Source organism: Oncorhynchus tshawytscha, linkage group LG28, assembly GCF_018296145.1.
Source record: "Oncorhynchus tshawytscha isolate Ot180627B linkage group LG28, Otsh_v2.0, whole genome shotgun sequence".
Classification (NCBI taxonomy): domain Eukaryota; kingdom Metazoa; phylum Chordata; class Actinopteri; order Salmoniformes; family Salmonidae; genus Oncorhynchus; species Oncorhynchus tshawytscha.
In genome coordinates, this window is record NC_056456.1 from 19,734,585 (window position 1) to 19,754,246 (window position 19,662).

At 41.9% G+C, this 19,662-nt stretch overlaps 1 protein-coding gene and 1 long non-coding RNA gene across 5 annotated transcripts in view; one reads left to right on the forward strand and one right to left on the reverse strand.

Moving 5' to 3' along the window:
* LOC112226864 (pre-B-cell leukemia transcription factor 1) overlaps positions 1 to 3,078 on the reverse strand; it is a 73,797-nt gene extending 70,719 nt beyond the window's left edge. For 2 of the 3 annotated variants that reach the window (XM_024391497.2, XM_024391496.2), the window contains exons 1-2: positions 2,421 to 3,078; positions 1,374 to 1,447 (exon numbers count right to left, since the gene is read on the reverse strand). In XM_024391497.2, coding sequence (XP_024247265.1) covers positions 1,374 to 1,447; positions 2,421 to 2,605 — 259 coding nt within the window. In that variant the 5' untranslated portion in view covers positions 2,606 to 3,078. The remainder of the gene's footprint in view (positions 1 to 1,373; positions 1,448 to 2,420) is intronic. The other variant, XM_042307685.1, reaches the window with a different exon arrangement.
* The window catches only part of LOC112226866, a 50,982-nt gene that overhangs the window by 17,378 nt on the left and 13,942 nt on the right, over positions 1 to 19,662 (forward strand). Inside the window, exons 2-3 of one of the 2 annotated variants that reach the window (XR_002949792.2) lie at positions 11,998 to 12,044; positions 16,457 to 16,514. This is a non-coding gene — a long non-coding RNA (uncharacterized LOC112226866). The remainder of the gene's footprint in view (positions 1 to 11,997; positions 12,045 to 16,456; positions 16,515 to 19,662) is intronic. The other variant, XR_002949791.2, reaches the window with a different exon arrangement.

Consider the following 19,662-nt stretch of genomic DNA (forward strand, 5'->3'; position numbering starts at 1 on the left):
GCAGGCAAAGAGAGCCATTATAGTCAGAATCCCCTATGTTCCTGCCAGGAACGGTGGGAAGAGAAGAAAAGCAAGGGGGGGGGGGCATGAAAAGGTCCAAGTTACTTTGTTCTTCTTCATTTTGGAAACGAACTCTGGTTGAACCCAGAACGACGCCAGGCAGTTTGAAAAAAAGCAGGCATAACTCTCTCCCTACTCTAAGCATACTCCTCTGAGAAGGAAGGGGGCCGGGGCCAAACCTCACTGGCTTCTCACAAACGGGACTTAATTTCTTCTCCCTCCTTTTTTTCTAAAATGAAAACCACACAGGGTTCGCTGCTAAGAACCCGTCTTTTTTTGAAGCACTGTACCAGAGTGACTCACAGTAATGAAATGTTCGTAAATGAACCTTTAGAGGCAAATTAGGAAGACGATAACATGGCCTCCTTTACTGAATCCATTCGTTTTCTTATTTCTTTGGCCGGCTACAGACAGTCATGATAGTTGCTGGAAACATTTTTTCCACTTTAAAGTCAGAGTGAGTGATAACATCCTCTAACAATTTCAAAAGAGTATTCCGTTAAAAGGCATGTTCTGAGATATGTCTTCAGAGATATGTCTTCAGAGATATGTCTTCAGAGGTATGTCTTCAGAGGTATGTATTAGATTGCGGTTCGACTTCCATTTTCTACATATCTCTTTAGTAGGCTAGAACTTGGACTTTTTCCAAGAATAGTCACATACTTTCTTCTATAAACAGAGACAAGTGCTTCTTCTTTTTAATATGGTGTTAAGTGCCTATATTTCACAGATTCTTATACATGACTTTGACCCTCACTTCAAACCCAAACTGAGAAAATCCCTCTGGCCAGCATCAGCATGTAGAAACACTCACAGCGTGTCACAAACAAACAGCATCACACTTGGCAAGGAAAAATACGATGACACAGAATGAAGTGAATTAGTACAGCCCTAATACATGTCTCAGTGACACCCCCTTGGTCGTACAGTAAAGACCTTTCTTCTCTGCTGTCTGGTCCGAATGTGTGTGTCTGCTTTTGGCTCACTGACTGACACACATAAGGTTGTTTGGTTGTGTGGTAATGTTTGGATGTGTGGTAATACACGTGTATACAGTAGGATGCCACAAAGCACCATGTTGCATTGTAGAACCATATTGTTACGAATATGGGTTAACTTCCTGAACACATACAGTATGTTTAGAAATATAATATAAATATTATAATGTTCAAAATATGGTTGTTATAAATAATAATGTGGGCTATAAGTCGTTTTGGCCCATAATAACTTCATAAAAATGCCACATAAGAAAAAAGGTTTGAAAAAAAGATTGATACAAGTCATTCTTTCAAAGTGGTAGAATTTCACCTTACCTGTTTTCTCTTTTATATCACACAAGACGTTGAAGAGAGCCGGTTTCATCCTGTGACAGTTCAGTGCATGTTTCCTAGAAGAAGAAGAGAAAAGGGGAAACACACCACTTTACAACCAAATTCAATAAGACGAGGAAATAGCATTAGTTGCAAAAGCGTTCTGCATGGAATTGTATCATATCTAAAATGAGGAGACTTGTTTGATCACTGTCAATTTGATAAGGAAGAATAAAGCTCATCCTTGCTGTTGATATTAACAATGCATATTATTCTGAATGTAGTCTTGAACAACCCTTCAATCACAGTGATCTAAACTAAAGAACAGCATAGTCTTATTCTTTAATAGAGAAAACACTTTGGTGTAAAAATGTACTTTTATAGTTTCCCCATTGTCTCAACAAACCACACTTGGAACACTTGTCGTCCCACTACACTTCATCTATAACCGCTAAAATGAATTAACATGAATAGCACGGGTCATTTCAATGTTACATCACGGTGGGATGTCAATAATGAATATGATCCAATCTATCCTATATAATCTATTCTTGCACAGGAACACGAATAGATGTGATCGTTGTCTCAATTTCGAGGCGCAGCACCGGTGCTGTGATAACCTTTATTGCCGTTGGCTAAAAAGAAACAAAGTAACCAAAAGGAATGCATCCCCAACATGTAACATTACTGTGTAATCTCATATGTAACAAGATACAAGGCGATTGGAAATTGGGAAGAGGATGCACCCCGCTCAGTTGTAGTTTAATATCGTCATACATTTTTTTTTTTTTTTTTAACATTTTGATGACACTGTTAATTTAAAAGTTAACTTTCACAAAATAAAAACTGGTCGGTTGAAGGTAGATTAACGTTACGCACTTTATCTCCTACGAGCAGTTGTTGCGTTCGGGTGGGCGTAATTGTTTTCGTTGGATAGCATGAATGCAAATCACATTATTACAACGTAGGCCTACCGTAGTTATTTCTTAATTCATAAATATGCTATTTTGGTATTACTTTGAAAATAATATATTTTCTATGCCACCGTACCTGGCCTGCGCTTCGTCCAGGCTTTGGTCTGTGATTGTCATTATTTGCTGTAATATGTCTCCAATGTCCTGCTTTCTTCCATCTCCGTCCGTCCCTCCTGTGCCATCCTGCATATTTTGCGCCATGCCGGGGTGTCGGGCCATTCCCACGCCGTGGGAGTGCATCAACCGAGGCTGCTCGTCCATCCTTGACCGCGCTCTTCGCCTCGCCCCCAACTGACCAACACTTTTTTTTCACGGCAACAGAAGAAATATCCTTAGAAATTCCTTTGGATCCCTCTCTCTCCTCCTCTCTCACCCTCTCTCTCTCCCTCTATTTTCTCTATTTTCTCTCTCCCTAAGCTTTCCTGGATCGGAAAGGGAAAGATAATGACAGACGCTCGCTCTCTCCGCTCTCTCTCTCCCAGCTGGTTTGGTTGAAATCTGATATGAATAGCTGCTTTAGGCTCTTGCCACTCCTGCACAGCTACTGTAGAAAAAAAAGTAGATTCAACTTTAAAGGGTTTCAAATCGTGTCAAACCTGACGTGCACAGAGCACGTTATATGCCTTTCCCAATTTCCTTAAAAGCTTGATGGACGGAACATGTAACAGTCACTCTCTCAGAGGGTTAGTGAAAGTAACACCAATTGTTATTGTTTCGCTTATGTCTGTAGCAACTGACACACAACCAGAGTATGCAATAAAAGCCTCCGCCCCCTGAGCCACGATTGGAGAAGAAGGGGGCATAAGTCCCACCTCCGTCTCCTCAAGAAAAGTCAATCATATTTTTCGGGACGCGGCAATAAACATAAAATGTGAGCGTTAACACTGGGTCTGGACCTTCTTTAACAGCTCAGTGGTCTGGACGTGGTGGCAATACAATGATGGATAGAGACTGAATATGTAATAAATAATTGGGCTTGGCACCAAAGCTCTGTACCTGATGTCACAAGGAACAGGCACCCCATCTGAAATAAATGAATTGTCTTCTTTCAGTACAGATTCACCTGGCTATTGCTTATTAAAACAAGGCAACTGTAAATATGTCTCCCCCACAAATTATACAGCGCCCCCCATGGGCCAACCAGTGCAATTTTGTAAACAACAGATCTCTATGGCACCACATATCATTCACCCAAGTTTTGTCAAATTCGGGCAAGTGGAGTCTGAGATATCGCGTGGGTTAGCTAGACTCTTATCCATGAGCATGTGAACCAAATTTCATCACTCTGAGTCAAACAGATCGAGAGATATGAACATGTTCCCATTATAGCGCCACTGTTAGGTTGATATGAATGTTCTTGTATATGTTAAGTCTTGACAGTATTTGCAACATGTGTACCAAATGTTGTTACGATAGAAATATCTTTGACTGATTTATATGAATGTATGTGCCAGACCACACCCACTTGAATGTTTATTGGTCAATCACGGTCTAGCTGTTTTAGGTAGTAGTCTGTAAAATATTGCATTGAGAGACCTTTGTCTTTAACGTAGATTTGGCTTTAACGTTGATCAGTTGTCTACAGATATTCGCTACAAAACTATTTATTTAAGTCTATACAGATATAGACTGAGCTGTTATGATGTTATTACCATGTTATAAAGACTACTGAAAGAACATGGTTATAATCTTGGAAACAGTATTTGTTTTAACACAGGTTGCTGGTGTTTTAGATGTCTTGGATACCTCACAGCAGCACAATTGATCTATGCTATCACCGTACTGGCCTCCTCTCGTGTTATGGCTGGAGTTAAATCGATCAGTCCGTTTTCTCATTAAGTCCTGAATAGAAGGTGAGGCAGTAATTGTCCCAGGGGGCAGGGGGAAGTGGTGTGTGTGTGTGTGTATATATATATATATATATATATATATATATATATATATATATATATATGTGTGTGTGTGTGTGTGTGTGTGTGTGTGTGTGTGTGTGTGTGTGTGTGTGTGTATGCGTGTGTGTGTGTGTGTGGGTCTGGTCTCTATACTGCAGGACCACACACCCAGTTTAGACGTTTAGACTCATGCTCTAACCTTGCACCCTGACACTACACTCAGGAGTTTGCCCTCTCTTTACACATATGCCCCTTTATGTGAACAAAACTGTGATGGATTTCAGCCATATGAACATAACGCACCTTTGTAATCTCTTCCTAAAGAGCCTTGAGGTGGAGAAATAGTGTTGTATAAATGTATTGTGTAATATTGTGCATAATAGCCTTTCAAATTAAATGGAATTTGATCCCATAATGGTGAACCACGTATGTCACTCAGTCACTCACAGGTTCCACTCAAATTTATACAACGGGTGGGTCTAAACCTGAATGCTGATTGGTTAAAAGCGCATTCCAGCCGGTGTCTATTCCACAAATTACCACCGGCTAAATCTATGACGTTAAAATGGCTTTTTACTCTTTTCCATCTGATTGCAGAATCCACTGTCTCATCAGCAGAGGCAGAGAAGTTATAAACTTGATCTTCACTATAAAAAGCATCTTGACATTATCTCACATTTCTTTTCTACTAACATTTAGTTTTCAACAGCAGAGATTTGTATAAACCTTGCCGTCTGTCTCTCCGACATTTGCAAGATTGTTTCAATATTCAAATTCGATCTCCAACTGTCCAATAGTAATGAACGTGTAGGGGTTGGGAGTCAGGACGACAGAGAGGCAGGCCGAATGTCTCAGCTAGTCAAAATCAAATCAAATCAAATCAAATGTTATTAGTCACATGCTGTCACACCCTGACCTGAGATATCTCTGTTTTCTTTATATTTTTGTTAGGTCAGGGTGTGACCAGGGTGGGTACGCTAGTTTTGTATTGTCTAGGGTTTTTGTATTGTCTAGGGTTTTTGTATTGTCTAGGGTTTTTGTATGTCTAGGGTTTTGTAGGTCTACAGGTTTTTGTAATTCTATGTTGCCTGATATGGTTCCCAATCAGAGACAGCTGTTTATCGTTGTCTCTGATTGGGGATCATATTTAGGTAGCCATTTCCCTTTGGTGTTTGTGGGATCTTGTTCTATGTTTCATTGCCTGTCTGCACTATTCGTATAGCTTCACGTTTCGTTTTTTTGTTTTGTCTTGCTGAGTTTCGGTTTTATTAAAAACACGTGGAACTCTACTCACGCTGCGCCTTGGTCCGATCTTTATAACGAACGTGACAGAAGATCCCACCACAAAAAGACCAAGCAGCGTGTTCAGGAGGAGTGGACATCCTGGGCTCGGGAGAAAGATGAGTGGAGGACATCCTGGACCTGGGAGGAGGTAATGGCAGGGGACAAGTCCCTGCCATGGAAGCAGGTGGAGATAGTGCAGGAGGAACGGCGATGATATGAGGGGACACGGCTAGCATGGAAGAGGCAGCTCCTTTTTTGGGGGGGGGGCACATGGGGAGATTGGCAGAGTCAGGGGTTAGACCTGAGCCAACTCCCCATGGTTACCGTGGGGAGCGTGTGACTGGTCAGACACCTTGTTACGCAGGGATGCGCACGGTGTCTCCAGTTCGCATTCATAGCCCGGTGCACTCTATTCCAGCTCCTCGCATTTGCCGGGCTAAAATGGGCATCCAGCCAGGACGGATGGTGCCGGCTCAGCGCTCCTGGTCTCCAGTACACATCCTTGGACCAGGATATCCTGCGCCGGCTCTGCATACTGTGTCTCCAGTGCGTCTGCACAGCCCAGTGCGTCCCGTACCTCCAGCGCCGGCACCAAGCATCAGGTCTCCAGTGCGCCTCCACAGTCCAGAGCTTCCGGCGACAGTTCCCAGTCCAGAGCTTCCGGCGACAGTTCCCAGTCCAGAGCTTCCGGCGACAGTTCCCAGACCAGAGCTTCCAGCAACAGTTCCCAGTCCAGAGTTTCCGGCGACAGTTCCCAGTCCAGAGCTTCCGGCGACAGTTCCCAGTCCAGAGCTTCCGGCGACAGTTCCCAGTCCAGAGTTTCCGGCGACAGTTCCCAGTCCAGAGTTTCCGGCGACAGTTCCCAGTCCAGAGCTTCCGGCGACGGGCCACAGTCCGGAACCTCCAACGATGGCCACAGTCCGGAACCTCCAACGATGGGCCATAGTCCGGAACCTCCAATGAGCGTCCACAGTCCGGAACCTCCAACGACGGGTCCGGCACCTCCAACGTCCGGAACCTCCACCGACAGTCCACAGGCCGGAACCTCCAACGACGTGCCACAGTCCGGAACCTCCAACGACGTCCGGAACCTCCACCGACAGTCCACAGGAACCTCCACCGACAGTCCACAGTCCTGAACCTCCAACGACGTGCCACAGTCCGGAACCTCCAACGACGGGACATAGTTCGGAACTTCCAACGAGGGTCCACAGTCCGGAACCTCCAACGACAGGCCACAGTCCGGAACCTTCAACGACGGTCCACAGTCCGGAACCTCCAGCGACGGTCCCCCACCCGGACCCTCCCATATGGGTTCAGGTTTGCAGCCGGGAGTCCTCACCTTTAGGGGAGGGGGGGGGGTACTGTCACGCCCTGACCTGAGATATCTCTGTTTTCTTTTTTGGTTAGGTCAGGGTGTGACTAGGGTGGGTACTGTCAAGGGTTTTTGTATTGACTAGGGTTTTGTAGGTCTAGGAGTTTTGTAATTCTATGTTGGCCTGATATGGTTCCCAATCAGAGACAGCTGTTTATCGTTGTCTCTGATTGGGGATCATATTTATGTAGCCATTTCCCTTTGGTGTTTGTGGGATCTTGTTCTATGTTTAGTTGCCTGTCTGCACTATTCGTATAGCTTCACGTTTCATTTGTGCTTGTTTGTTTTGTTTTGCTGAGTTTCGGTTTTATTAAAAACATGTGGAACTTTACTCACGCTGCGCCTTGGTCCGATCTTTATAACGAACGTGACACATGCGCTGAATACAACAGGTTCCTTACAGTGAAATGCTTACCTACAAGCTCCTAACCAACAATGCCGTTTAAAAAAAAATATGAATAAGAATAAAAGTAACAAAGTCACGAAGAGCAGCAGTAAAATAATAATAGCTACAATAGCAGTCAAAATTATGAATCAGCTGGCATCATTTTTATGGATATCCACAAAGAAATGTCAATTGACAAAAAGCTAGTTTGCAGTCTTTCCAGCTTGAGTTTGAAGTTATTGTGTTCGCTGTGTTGTTGGCTAGCTCCTCTGAACAACAGTGTCCTGAGGAGTGAGCACATTTTCTATGCCAGGCGAAATTGTGCCTCATTAGCTCATTGTTATGGATGTATCCAAATAAATGTCACTAGAAAACAACTTAAACAAATGCATCTACTGTTGTTATCCTGTCTGTGCTGTTTGATGTGACTAAGTTAGCTGTAGTTGGCAAGCTAGCAAGCAAGGGATAAGAATGTTGCCAGCCAGTATGGCAATGGAACATTTAGAATAAACAACTGGGTCGCATCACGTAGATACAGAACAAAAAGACTGAACGACTAGGTCACGTCTCTGGCAACCGAACCAATAGAACAAACGACCAGCCGGCTTGGGTAGCAACCCTAGATTTGTTTCGGGACTATATCCTGTGGATTAAATTAAAGGATTAAATAGTATGAATAAACTCATCAAAATAATGTTTTTCATGAAAATATGTCAATCATTATTTAAATATGTTGGTAAGTGATAATCCCCTCAAAGTCGGTGTTTGGAGGATATATTGGCACGGTTTGCCGGCCCTCTACAAACCTGTGCCAATATATCCTCCAAACCTTGGCTTTGAGGGCATTATCACTTAATCAGAATTCTCAATAGACCCAGACTTTTGGGCAACCAATCGAAGCGCTCCAATTGATAGCAGATGTCATTGAGGCCAACACCTCTGTCAAGCTCAGTTTGAAACACATGAAAGTCAGTGAGACCATGGGAAAAACAGAGTTTTCTTCAGAAAATACATTGTTTAAATGGCTAAATAATTGAACAGTGCACCAGGGGTACTTGCTACTGTGATTATTGAAATACAGAGCCTGTTGGAGTATTTTTCAAATCCGAAATTATACTTTTGTTATATTATTTGATAGCTCAGCTGGTTAGCTAGCTCCTAGTCTTATTGACCACCAAACATTGCCAATGCTAGCTATCTAGCTAGCAACTTAATATAACTTGTTTTCTCAAAATGTATATTAGCTAGCAAAGTTATTCATGTTATTAATACAACACCCATCTGCTGTCAACATCAGGATAGGATTTGAGGGCACTAGTTTGCTCCAAAAGTGGTTGTAGCTTTGACTGCATGCTGACAGTGAATTCAGAGCCATTCCGTGGTTAGCCACACTACAAACATAGTTTTACCAGGTTACCATGAAGCAATTGTAATGAGTCCACCACAGCATACCTGATAGATTCCTGATTAGGAAAGGGTTTTCTGTGTTTCATTTCATTGTGTATTAAAAACACCATTTGAGATCAATGTGAGGGGATTTTGGCAGTGGTTAGAAGGGGGAATTGGGCACCACGGGAAAATGTTGTCTGAGGTTGCAACAGTAATCTAGAGGGGTAGTGCTTATTGAAGGGTCTATTCTCAGTATTTACTAATGTACAACAGAAAATAATGCCTTTCAGTTATGTGTATCATCTCCCTCCTGTCAGGTGTCCTTCGTAAAAGAGGTCTCCTGACATCAATGGCACTTCCTGGATAAACAAAGGTTAAAAATGTATGTTTTAAGTAAGTCAGTAGGATACATTTTCAAAAGATAATAACTTCAATGTTTTCAGAATAAATCAGACAGAATGACTGGAGCTATAGGCCAGTTGTAGAGTTAGTTAGCTACAATACATATCTCTCTGAAAAGCATCTTATCCACATACAGTATACTGTAACAATGATCTTAAAACAGGAACTGAATAAACAAGACCTTGTTTGTGGCACTACCCTACTTACAAATTCAGGAAAACAGCAGTGGAGCCGTAATTATTTTTTTTACTGACATTGCGCATTCCCCGCTATTAAAACCTAATGTGCTGCTGCAGCGTTCATAAGCTCACCAAAAATATTCAGCCGGATTTGATTAGAATTGCAAATGAAGCTCACTGAAAATAACATTCTTATAAATATTAGATATTTCCTTCCTACATAACTGGGGAGAGTTGTTTTTGTAATACAACTTTTTTTTCTTCATATTCAAGAAGTTCTATATTCCCAACAGTAATAGTATCTAGTTTAATATACTATTAGTATACAAAATCATCTCCAGCCAAATAATGTGATTATGTTCGGGAAAAAAGACCATAAAGATTCTGATAGTTGGTTGGTATTGAATCATCCTGAACAAAATCCCTATGATTTTGAGCTACACAACCAAATGGATGCTGACTCTACATATACCCACCTAACATTACCACGGTCAAACAACTCATTGCACAGAACTGCAGGTCAGGACAGTACTAGACAAGTTATAAGCAGGATTATGTAGAAAGCCATGACTGTAAAGTACATAACAATACATCTCTCCAGGAAGTAACATTGATGAAAAAATATGTTGTTTGCAGCTTCCAGCATTCCTCAGGCATGAATAAAGTGGGGCCCAAAGAGGGAGAGAGAAAGAGAGAGACCTGGGCTCAGTTTGAAACTACTCACCGACCCAGCAATGAAGAAGACAGCCACACCTTAATGTACACAAGACACAAATTCTAAATTCTAATTCTAGTTTTCAAATGGAATTACAAAAAGGTTAAATATACTACATGACCAAAAGTATTCTCATCGAACATCTCATTTCAAAATCACGTCCATTAATATGGAGTTGGTCCCCCCTTTGCTGCTAAAACATCCTCCACTCTTCTGCGAAGGCTTTCCACTAGATGTTGGAACATTGCTGCAGGGACTTGCTTTCATTCAGCCACGAGAGCAGTAGTGAGGTTGGGCACTGATGTTGGCCGATTAAGCTTCGCTCGCAGTCGGCGTTCCAATTCATCCCTAAGGCGTTTGATGGAGTTGAGGTCAGGGTTTCTTGCAGGCCAGTCAAGTTCTTCCACACCGACAAACCATTTCTGTATTGACCTTGCTTTGTGCATGGGGGCACTGTCATGGTGAAACAGTAAAGGGCCTTCCCCAAACTATTGCCACAAAGTTGAAAGCACAGAATTATTTAGAATGACATTATTCTGTAGCATTAAGATTTCCCTTCACTGGAACTAAGGGGCCTAGCCTGAACCATGAAAAACAACCACAGACCATTATTTATCCTCCACCAAACTTTACAGTCGGCACTATGCATTGGGGCAGGTAGAGTTCTCCTGGCATACGCCAAACCCAGATTAGTCCGTCAGACTGCCAGATGGTGAAGCGTGATTCATCACACCAGAGAATGCGTTTCCACTGCTCCAGAGTCCAATGGCGTCGAGCTTCACACCACTCCAGCCGACGCTTGGCATTGCGCATGGTGATCTTAGGCTTGTATGTGGCTGCTTGGCCATGGAAACCCATTTCATGAAGCTCCCGACGAACAGTTATTGTGGTGATGTTGCTTCCAGAGGCAGTTTGGAACTCAGTAATGAGTGTTGCAACCAAAGAAAGACGCGCTTCAGCACTCGGGGGTCCCGTTCTGTGAGCTTGTGTGGCCTACCATCTAGGAGCCTTTGTTGCTCCTAGATGTTTCCACTTCACAATAACAGCAGTTACAGTTGACCGGGGCAGCTCTAGCATGGCAGAAATTTGATGAACTGACTTGTTGGAAAGGTGGCATCCTATGATGGTGCCACGTTGAAAGTCAAAGAGCTTTTCAGTGAAGCAATTTTACTGCCAATGTCTATGGAGATTGCATTGCTATGTGCTCGATTTTATACACCTGTCAGCAATCGGTGTGGTTGAAGTAGCTAAAACCACGAATTTGAAGGGGTGTTCATATACTTTTGTATATATAGTGTATCTAGGGGTAAACCTAACACAGGATATTTCAAAGCTATATATACATAAACCAATTATTCTACATAATTCATAAAGATATACAGAGATGGTCCATTCTCCCTTTAGATTTCAGCTCTAAAATAGAGAGTGTTAAAATTAATATCCTCCCCAGATTGCTTTACCTATTCCAGTTCCACTATTCCACTATTCTCTACCAGTTGAGGTCCCCCTGAAACATATCAATCTGTTGGACAAGTCAATATCATGGTTAATTTGGAATGGCAGGAAACCAAGGATTAGATATTCAACTCTACAGTTACCTAAAGACAAACGGGGGATGGCACTACCATCCATCGGAGTGGCGCAGTGGTCTAAGGCACTGCATCTCAGTGCAAGAGGCGTCACTACAGATCCTGGTTTGAATCCAGGCTGTATCACATCCGGTCGTGACTGGGAGTCCCATAGGGTGGTGCACAATTGGCCCAGCTTCGTCCGGGGTAGGCAGTCATTGTAAATAACAATTTGTTCTTAACCGACTTGCCTAGTTAATAAAAAATCTTAGGGAATATTACTTAGCTGCACAATTTAGGCCACTAGAGTGTTGGTGGGACTCACAATCCAGTGCTACATGGAAAGATATTGAGGCTGCAGTTCAAGGTCACCCAATCCAGTCTGTACTGTAGCTGGGGATAAAGCCACATTAACAGGAATACTTAACCCTATATCATTATTTACATTAGACCTCTGGTTTCAGATGGTGAAACAACACAAGAAGGAAGAAGAACTAGGAATGTTGAAATGGTTTGTGTTTGATCCAACATTTTAACCAGATATCTATGATAAAGCATGTAGGGAATGGGCTAAGAGAGGCATGACAGCATTTTGTACCATTGTAGAGGAAGCAGCAGTCTTAAGTTTTCAGAATTTAAAGGATAAATATGGAAAAACCAAGATTTCTTAAGATACTTAGAGTTAAGGGACTATTTTGAAAAATAGTTCAAAATTACAGAACCTTCTTCAATACCAATGACTATCCATGTGAAACTAAATGCATATTAACAGAAAATGTCCACGACAATCTCTTCACTCTGTCATAGCCTGATAGCCTCTAGACAAGACTTAACTATTTATATTAAAATGGTGAAAAGAAACTGAATATATACATTTCAGAGGAAGACTGTGACAATGTATATGCAGTACTCAGCATACTTCAACAAACTCAAGAACATGGAGAGAGTTTTGGAAAAATATGACCAGTTTTTTTGTATGACTCCTAGAATGAAAAGTCAAAAGCTAGCTGTACAACAGCAGATCCTGGCGGCTGTGTGGCCATGTAGATGTCAAACACACCCATGTTTTTTTGAAACGTCAGAAGATGTCACTGTTTTGGGATAACGTATGTTCGGTGTTAAAAGATGTCCTAGGATATGAAATCCCTAGCCTTGGTAATGTTCCAGAGAATGTGAGGGGCAGTGGCAGATACCTGATAAACGCTCTCCTTGCTGCAAGAAGAAAAGCCACTACCAGGAACTGGTATAAAGTAGATGTTCCAAAATAGGAAGAATGAAAAAGTATAATCCAATACAACTTTAATATGGAAAGCTTGACATATGCCTAAAGTAACTGGAAGAAATGGATATCATTCACAAACCAGAAAGACTGGATTAACTAATATCTTGTCAACAAAACAACATCCCCACTCTATGTATTAGTGTGTACCTATTGAATGGCAACTTCTGTTCGCTTATATTTATTCTTTAATTTCATTGTTTCTGTTGTTGCTTTTTCCTGTTTTTGTTGTATTGTTTTTGATAAAGACTAAACACACACGGTCATTGATAATAGGTCACGGTGGGCAGGAATGACATTTTAATCAAGCCTCAGATAGATTAGAAGATTAGAGGGCAGGAGTTGACTCAGCCTTGCATAGGGTCTAAACTGCATTGACCCTCTCCTCCAGTACAAGAGAAGCAAAATACAGAATACCGGATATGGCAATGTTATATGGCTGCTAATGCCGTATACAAAGCCAGTCATGGCCCTTTACTTCCCATGTTAAAAGTAGAAAGGGATTATTATCATTTTGTGAAACAGTCCAGAGAAGCAGACACCAGTGATATATACACAGTAATTGTCAGCCAACCAGCCACCAGACTTCCATGCCTGTTTACATTAGCTATAGGCTCTTTAGCTGTAAGGCTGTAAGCACCCCAACCTCATAGAGCTCTGTGCTTTCATTTTGCCTGCTGGGGAGAGGGAGACTGATGAGCCCACTAGCTGCTCCTTGAATTTTCACAAATGAATTTGCATTCATAAAAAGACAACTCCTCTCCTTGTCATGAGATTGTTTTCCTTTTTTTCATATCTGCCTCCCTCCAAAAAATCCCTGGGTGGGAGTGCGCTGGGAAAATCTGACTGTCAGGGACGACAAGACAAATGAACGCCGGATTCAGACGTGTGTGGCTTCAACAATGACAGATGGAGAAGAGCTGTCCCTCTGTCAACGGGCATGCTTCATTTTTGAATTAATACATCTGAATCTTCCCCTTCATAACAAGTGGTGCCTTATTTGACAGATTTACTTCATGTTTTTGTGAGTGGGTGTGTGTGATGGGTGGGTGTCTAGCAGGGTGGACAAGGGGGGACAGCTTGTTCCAATTCCACCTGGGTGTATCTCAGCTGCTTAGCATGTGTGTGTCTGTCTGTGTGTGTATCCTTCCCCTTTATCATGCCAATACTAATCTATACAAGGTCCACCTGTGATCGTTTAACCAGTGAGGACCAGAGCACAGTAAAAAATGCTACCGCAATAATGTGGTTGGTAACCCGTTGTACCCTGTCGTTGCACCCAGAAAGATCACATCAAATAAAGAATACTATAGGACGAGGTACTGTAGGCAGGCCTCACATGACAGGTAGGCTGATTAAAACAGGAATAGTCCGATATATTTATTTAACCTATTTTTATCATGACATTGTCAATTACTATTATTCCATAGAAAACCTTTTTTTATAAACACATGTAAACTGCTCTATGGGTCCACATTATAAAATGACAAAAAAATGAAGTCTCTTATGAATTGTTGGCGATAGCAATTTCTTTTTCTACAAAGCAAGACTACAATGAAAAGAAAAAGCGCAGGTTGTATATGAGCAGCCAGCGGGATGCTCTTAACAGAGCACAACTGTCCCCTGAAACATGTAGCGCTGGAGGACCATGATAAAACAGGGGAACATCTGGTGAGCCGAGCATGGTGCCAGGACAAGACAAAGCCATGTGTCTAGGCATGGATGAGCACGTACCACCTAGCTGCACACACACACACACACACATACACACAAGTACGTACCATCTAGCTGCATGCACGCACACACACACATTCATTGTACAAAAGGGTGCACACAAAAGCACACACGCAAACAAAAACCAGCGGGACACGGTAAGAGAGTCCACTTTGGAGACATGACTAATCTGCAAGCTCAGAGGCTTATGTTAAGAAGTGAATATGCAGTGATCTGCCTTGGAACAGGCAACCAGTTCTTTTAGGATTACTTTCCCTCCAAGCATTCTATCTGTTGGCAGTTAAGCAAGCAACACGACACAAGCAGGCTGATTTCTATAGGCTGATGAGATACAGTAATGCTAAAGGAATATTAATCTGTAAAAAAAGTGTTTGGCCAAAAAGTCTGTTCTAATCATGGTACAGACAGACATGCAGTACGATGCAATAGGATGGACGTCAGTCATGAGCAGTTCCTTGAAGTTCTCTTTAGAAGGATATTCTAAGTTGACCATGTACACTTTACCCAGCCCACAGACAGTATTTTGTTACTGAGGCTGTTTATATAAGGAGTTGCTTTGTGCACTTAGATTGAAAATACTCAGACATAGAGGTCTTCATGGGTCCAGCCGAACCTGATTATCCAGTGCCGACCTAGGATCCGAGTGGGTGGGTTGGGTCCAAAATTCTGTAGTGTACCTTCAGATCCGGCTCAGATCTGATTTGATTGTCACGGGTCTCCGGTATGTGTTGTTATAACTGTTTGGCCCGAGAAAGAGAGAAAATTGTCTCCTTTATGCTCAGGCTTTTCACGAGATAGGCACGTCTGTGTAGCTTGTTGTTGTTGTTGGCCAATCATCAAAGCAGCGATAGGTTCTGGCTCTATGGGTGCAATGGCAAGCAAGTTAGGAGCTCAATGGAGGATGGAATTAAAATGACAGGCCAAGAGCCAACAGGTAGGCTGCTACTTCATACTCTGAATAGAGTTTTTGTTGTAATTGTGTAGGATGGGGGAAAGCGCACCTTATATAGCCTTAATTAGCATACCCAGACTAGCTATTCCTCTCAGTTTGAAGTCAAGGTACTATGTAATCAGATTGGATGATAAATAACCTAGCTTTATCAGCTAAAAGTTAGCAACTAGTCCTTCCTAACTGGCAGGGATAAGACAGAAGTGTTGGGTGCTGCTGACTCCTAACCATAAGGCTCCCTCATAAAGCAGAAGCTAGATTACCAAGAACAGGGGTGGTGTTACGTAACGAGCCCCATACCATCATCCCTTCTCCACCACTGCAGTATTTTCTCTCCACTAAGCAGGGAATCACAGAGACAGAACAGAGAGAGAGAGAAAGAGAGAGAGAGAGAGAGAGAGAGAGATTTGAGATGTATTTGGTGAGGAAACAGTTAAAGCCATAAAGACATACAGTGCCTCAGCCCTGACCTCTTGGCCTCCTAGGTATCCCCTTGCACAGAATTTTTATTCCCCACCAAACTGACAAAGTGTTTTTAATCTTTTCTTTCCCTCTCTACTGGAGGTTGGGGAAACAAAAATCAATAGCTGCTGGCAGGCGATTTAGCAGCAGGGTGAATTACAGGCCTGGGCCGCGCTGCTGCCATAGCATCGGTGCATCAGAAAGGCCTTGGAACCAGGAACCTTGGGAGAGGCGTTGGAGACACGGAGGTTGCAGGGTCACATCAGGTCCGTGGTCTGAGGAGCATGGTATTTACTGCCCAGCCTCGCCGAGACGAAAAATAACTACTGCACAACACACAGAGAGAGAGAGTGGAAGACAGGGAGGGTGGGAGAGAGAGGGGAAGAGGGGGAGAAGAGGGGGTTGAGGTAGGTAGGAGGTGGAGGAGAGTGGCTCTTATTTCAGATATCTTTTCTCTGTGTCACAATCCATTGGTTTAGTCTTTTCTCTCTTATTCCAGAGGCTGAAAGTGAACAAGAAGGCATCTAGACTACAAAACCTGTGGAGAGAACACTACTGTAAGCAACCATTATGGTGTATACAAACCATACATGTAATGAAAATTACATTGTCACAAAATATACATATGGTACATCAAAACTAGTCTGGCGCGAGATTTGGTTCTGGATTCCAAGAACAGTCCAAACAAACACAAACAGGAACATCAGGACTAAGTTCAGCTGTTTAGATGCTTAGTTGTCACTATGAAACATCATTGGTGTATGTACAGCCAGGTATGGTGTCAAACAAAATAAAATAAAATGTAGTTCTCCCAACAGGAAAATTATTCATTAGTGTTTGGTGATTTAGAACCTGGCAGTGCTTGGCTCTGCAATCAATATGCATGCGGTCACCTTTCAATACTTGATTTCTTGTATAATTAGCTTATGTGCACCAGCGGTTCTGTTGTGAGCAGGGCCTGGTTACGGAGAGTCCTTCTATTTCTGACATCACTGTTAGACTGTTAAATTAAAAAGAAAGATTCAAACAGTAGGCAATTAAAAAAGTTATGTTACAATACATGAACGTGCAAAAAGTCTCTCCCTCCACCAGCTAGACTCAAACTGAAACAGTGAATGGCAGATTTGAGTAAATGTCTTAAAAACCAACTATGTGAATCACAGCTTTCTAAATTGTGCCTTTCTGTAAATAAGAGCTCACTGGTGATGGGGAGTCTGTTTCGGGAAAGCTGTTGTAAAAATGTGTCAAATCACTCAATATCACAACTCTAGACAGCTGGCAGGCAAACAATTTGGAATGTGAGGATGATAATGAACAAAATTCTTAATTGCTTTGTTTTTCAATTCTGACTAGGGCACAGCCAGACATACCTTTGTGGACTCTTCTGATGCTCTTCTCACTCTCCTGAGTTGGTCAGAATCAGTTAGTATGTTGAGGATATTTTTCCCAGACACCCGTAACCCTTTCCTCAAACTGAACCCACTGAAATCAATGTAAATGTCCATCACCCTTCCTTATGTTATCTTTCTTCCTTTTTGATGCACCTCTGTGCTAAGCTCAATTAAACCCAAAACACAACAAATGATCTGAAACTGCTCCAAAACCCCATGCAGAAGGACACCTATCCGTCTCTTCTCTGGTTTGTATTTGCATTTTAGAGTATTTTCTGGGGGAAAATGAGCTGTAGAAATTAATTCAGGATTAATTGGTGCCTTCATCTCATTAGGACAATCTAATTTAGGGGATGATGGAATTGTTTAGGCTCCTTTTGCATAATTGGATTGCGTTGAATGGCTTGTCATTAGCGTCTTTTTAGCGTCGTCTGAGGGCCCTCTCTCTCTTCCTGGCCCCAGACTCATAAAGAGCGATCATGTGTTACGCCACTGTTTTGCTAACCTCTGGAACACATCGCCGTGATGATGTAGCAATAGACGAGCATGTGGCAAACAGCGCAGCAGTGATTAACGCTTTTTTAACTTCATTAGCATAAAGCTAACAGCATGCCATTGAGGAGCTCTCATATAATATAAACACATTAGCATGTGGCTAACAACACAGCAATGATCGACCGTTAGGGGAAGCCATTAGCATGTAGTCAAAGCTGCATTCATGCACTCTGTTGTTTCGTAACGACAGACTGACAGTTTTGTATGACTTTCATTGGATGAGATGACACCTTGTCATTCTGCCAATCCTAAATTCAACAACAAGTCAAGTGCAGTATGCTTCTTTATGAAATGATGTATTTGAATTAGTTTAAAAACACAATACAACTACACATGTGGATACAATATGTTTAAAAACCATTTAGGAAAGCGTAAAAAAAGTTTAGAAATGTATTTAAATTATGGTCCTCTTGTTAACAAAATACATCATTCTTCAATGAACAAGAAATGAAAGATGGAAAACTAATGGTGTTGAGGCACTTTGGAAAAGTCAGTATGGTGTTAGCGGAGGGCGCATCAATGATACAGTACAGCGAGGGGGAAAAACAGCCTGCCAGACAAGCCAGGAGCTCTTCATCAGGGCCCATCGCCTTGACCGACATTCACAGATCCTCCATAGTATCCACACCTCCGTAGGTAGCGGATCCTCCATTACCGACAGTGTAGCACCCACCTGGGTGATGCTTCAGCTGCTGTAAAGCACCAGAAAATCATCCACACATCAACAGTGGTCAGGAGCAGCAGTGGTCAGGAAAATAAAAAGAGGAAGTGACATGTAGAAGTCCATGTAACGCTCACATAACACCTATTTTAAAGTCCCTGCATTGTTTACCTGTTAGTTTCAGAATTGATTTTAAAATCACTTTATTGATCTTTAAAGCACCACATGGCCTTGCACCCAAATACATGTCTGATATGCTTTGAAGATATGTGCTCTCAGCTGTTATTTTTAAGAATTTTTTTTTAAAGAAAAATCTTAAGACACAACTTTTTAGCCGTGCTTTTACTTAGGGTGCTTTTAATCATACTATCTATTTGATTATTTTATTCCATTCTATATACAGTACCAGTCAAAGTTTGGACACACCTCCTCATTCAGGGGTTTTTCTTTATTTTTACTATTTTCTACATTGTAGAATAATAGTGAAGAAATCAAAACTATGAAATAACACATATGGAATCATGTAGTAACCAAAAAAGTCTAAAACAAATCAAAATACATTTTCTATTTGAGATTCTTCAAAGTAGCCACCCTTTGCCTTGATGACAGCTTTTCACACTCTTGGAAATCTCTCAACAGGCTTCATGAGGTAGTCACCTGGAATACATTTCAAGTAACAGGTGTGCCTTGTTAAAAGTTAATTTGTGGAATTTCTTTCCTTCTTAATACGTTTGAGCCAATCAGTTGTGTTGTGGCAAGGTAGGGGTGGTATACAGTAGATAGACCTATTTGGTAAAATATCAAGTCCATATTATGCAAGAACAGCTCAAATAAGCAAAGAGAAATGACAGCCCATCATTACTTTAAGACATGAAGATCAATATGGAACATTTCAAGAACTTTGAAAGTTTCTTCAATTGAAGTCGCAAAAACCATCAAGCGCTATGATGAAACTGGCTCTAATGAGGACCGCCACAAGAAAGGAAGACCCAGAGTTTCCCCTGCTGCAGAGGATAAATTCATTAGCGTTAACTGCACCTTAAATTGCAGCCCAAATAAATGCTCAGAGTTCAAGTAACAGACACATCTCAACATCAA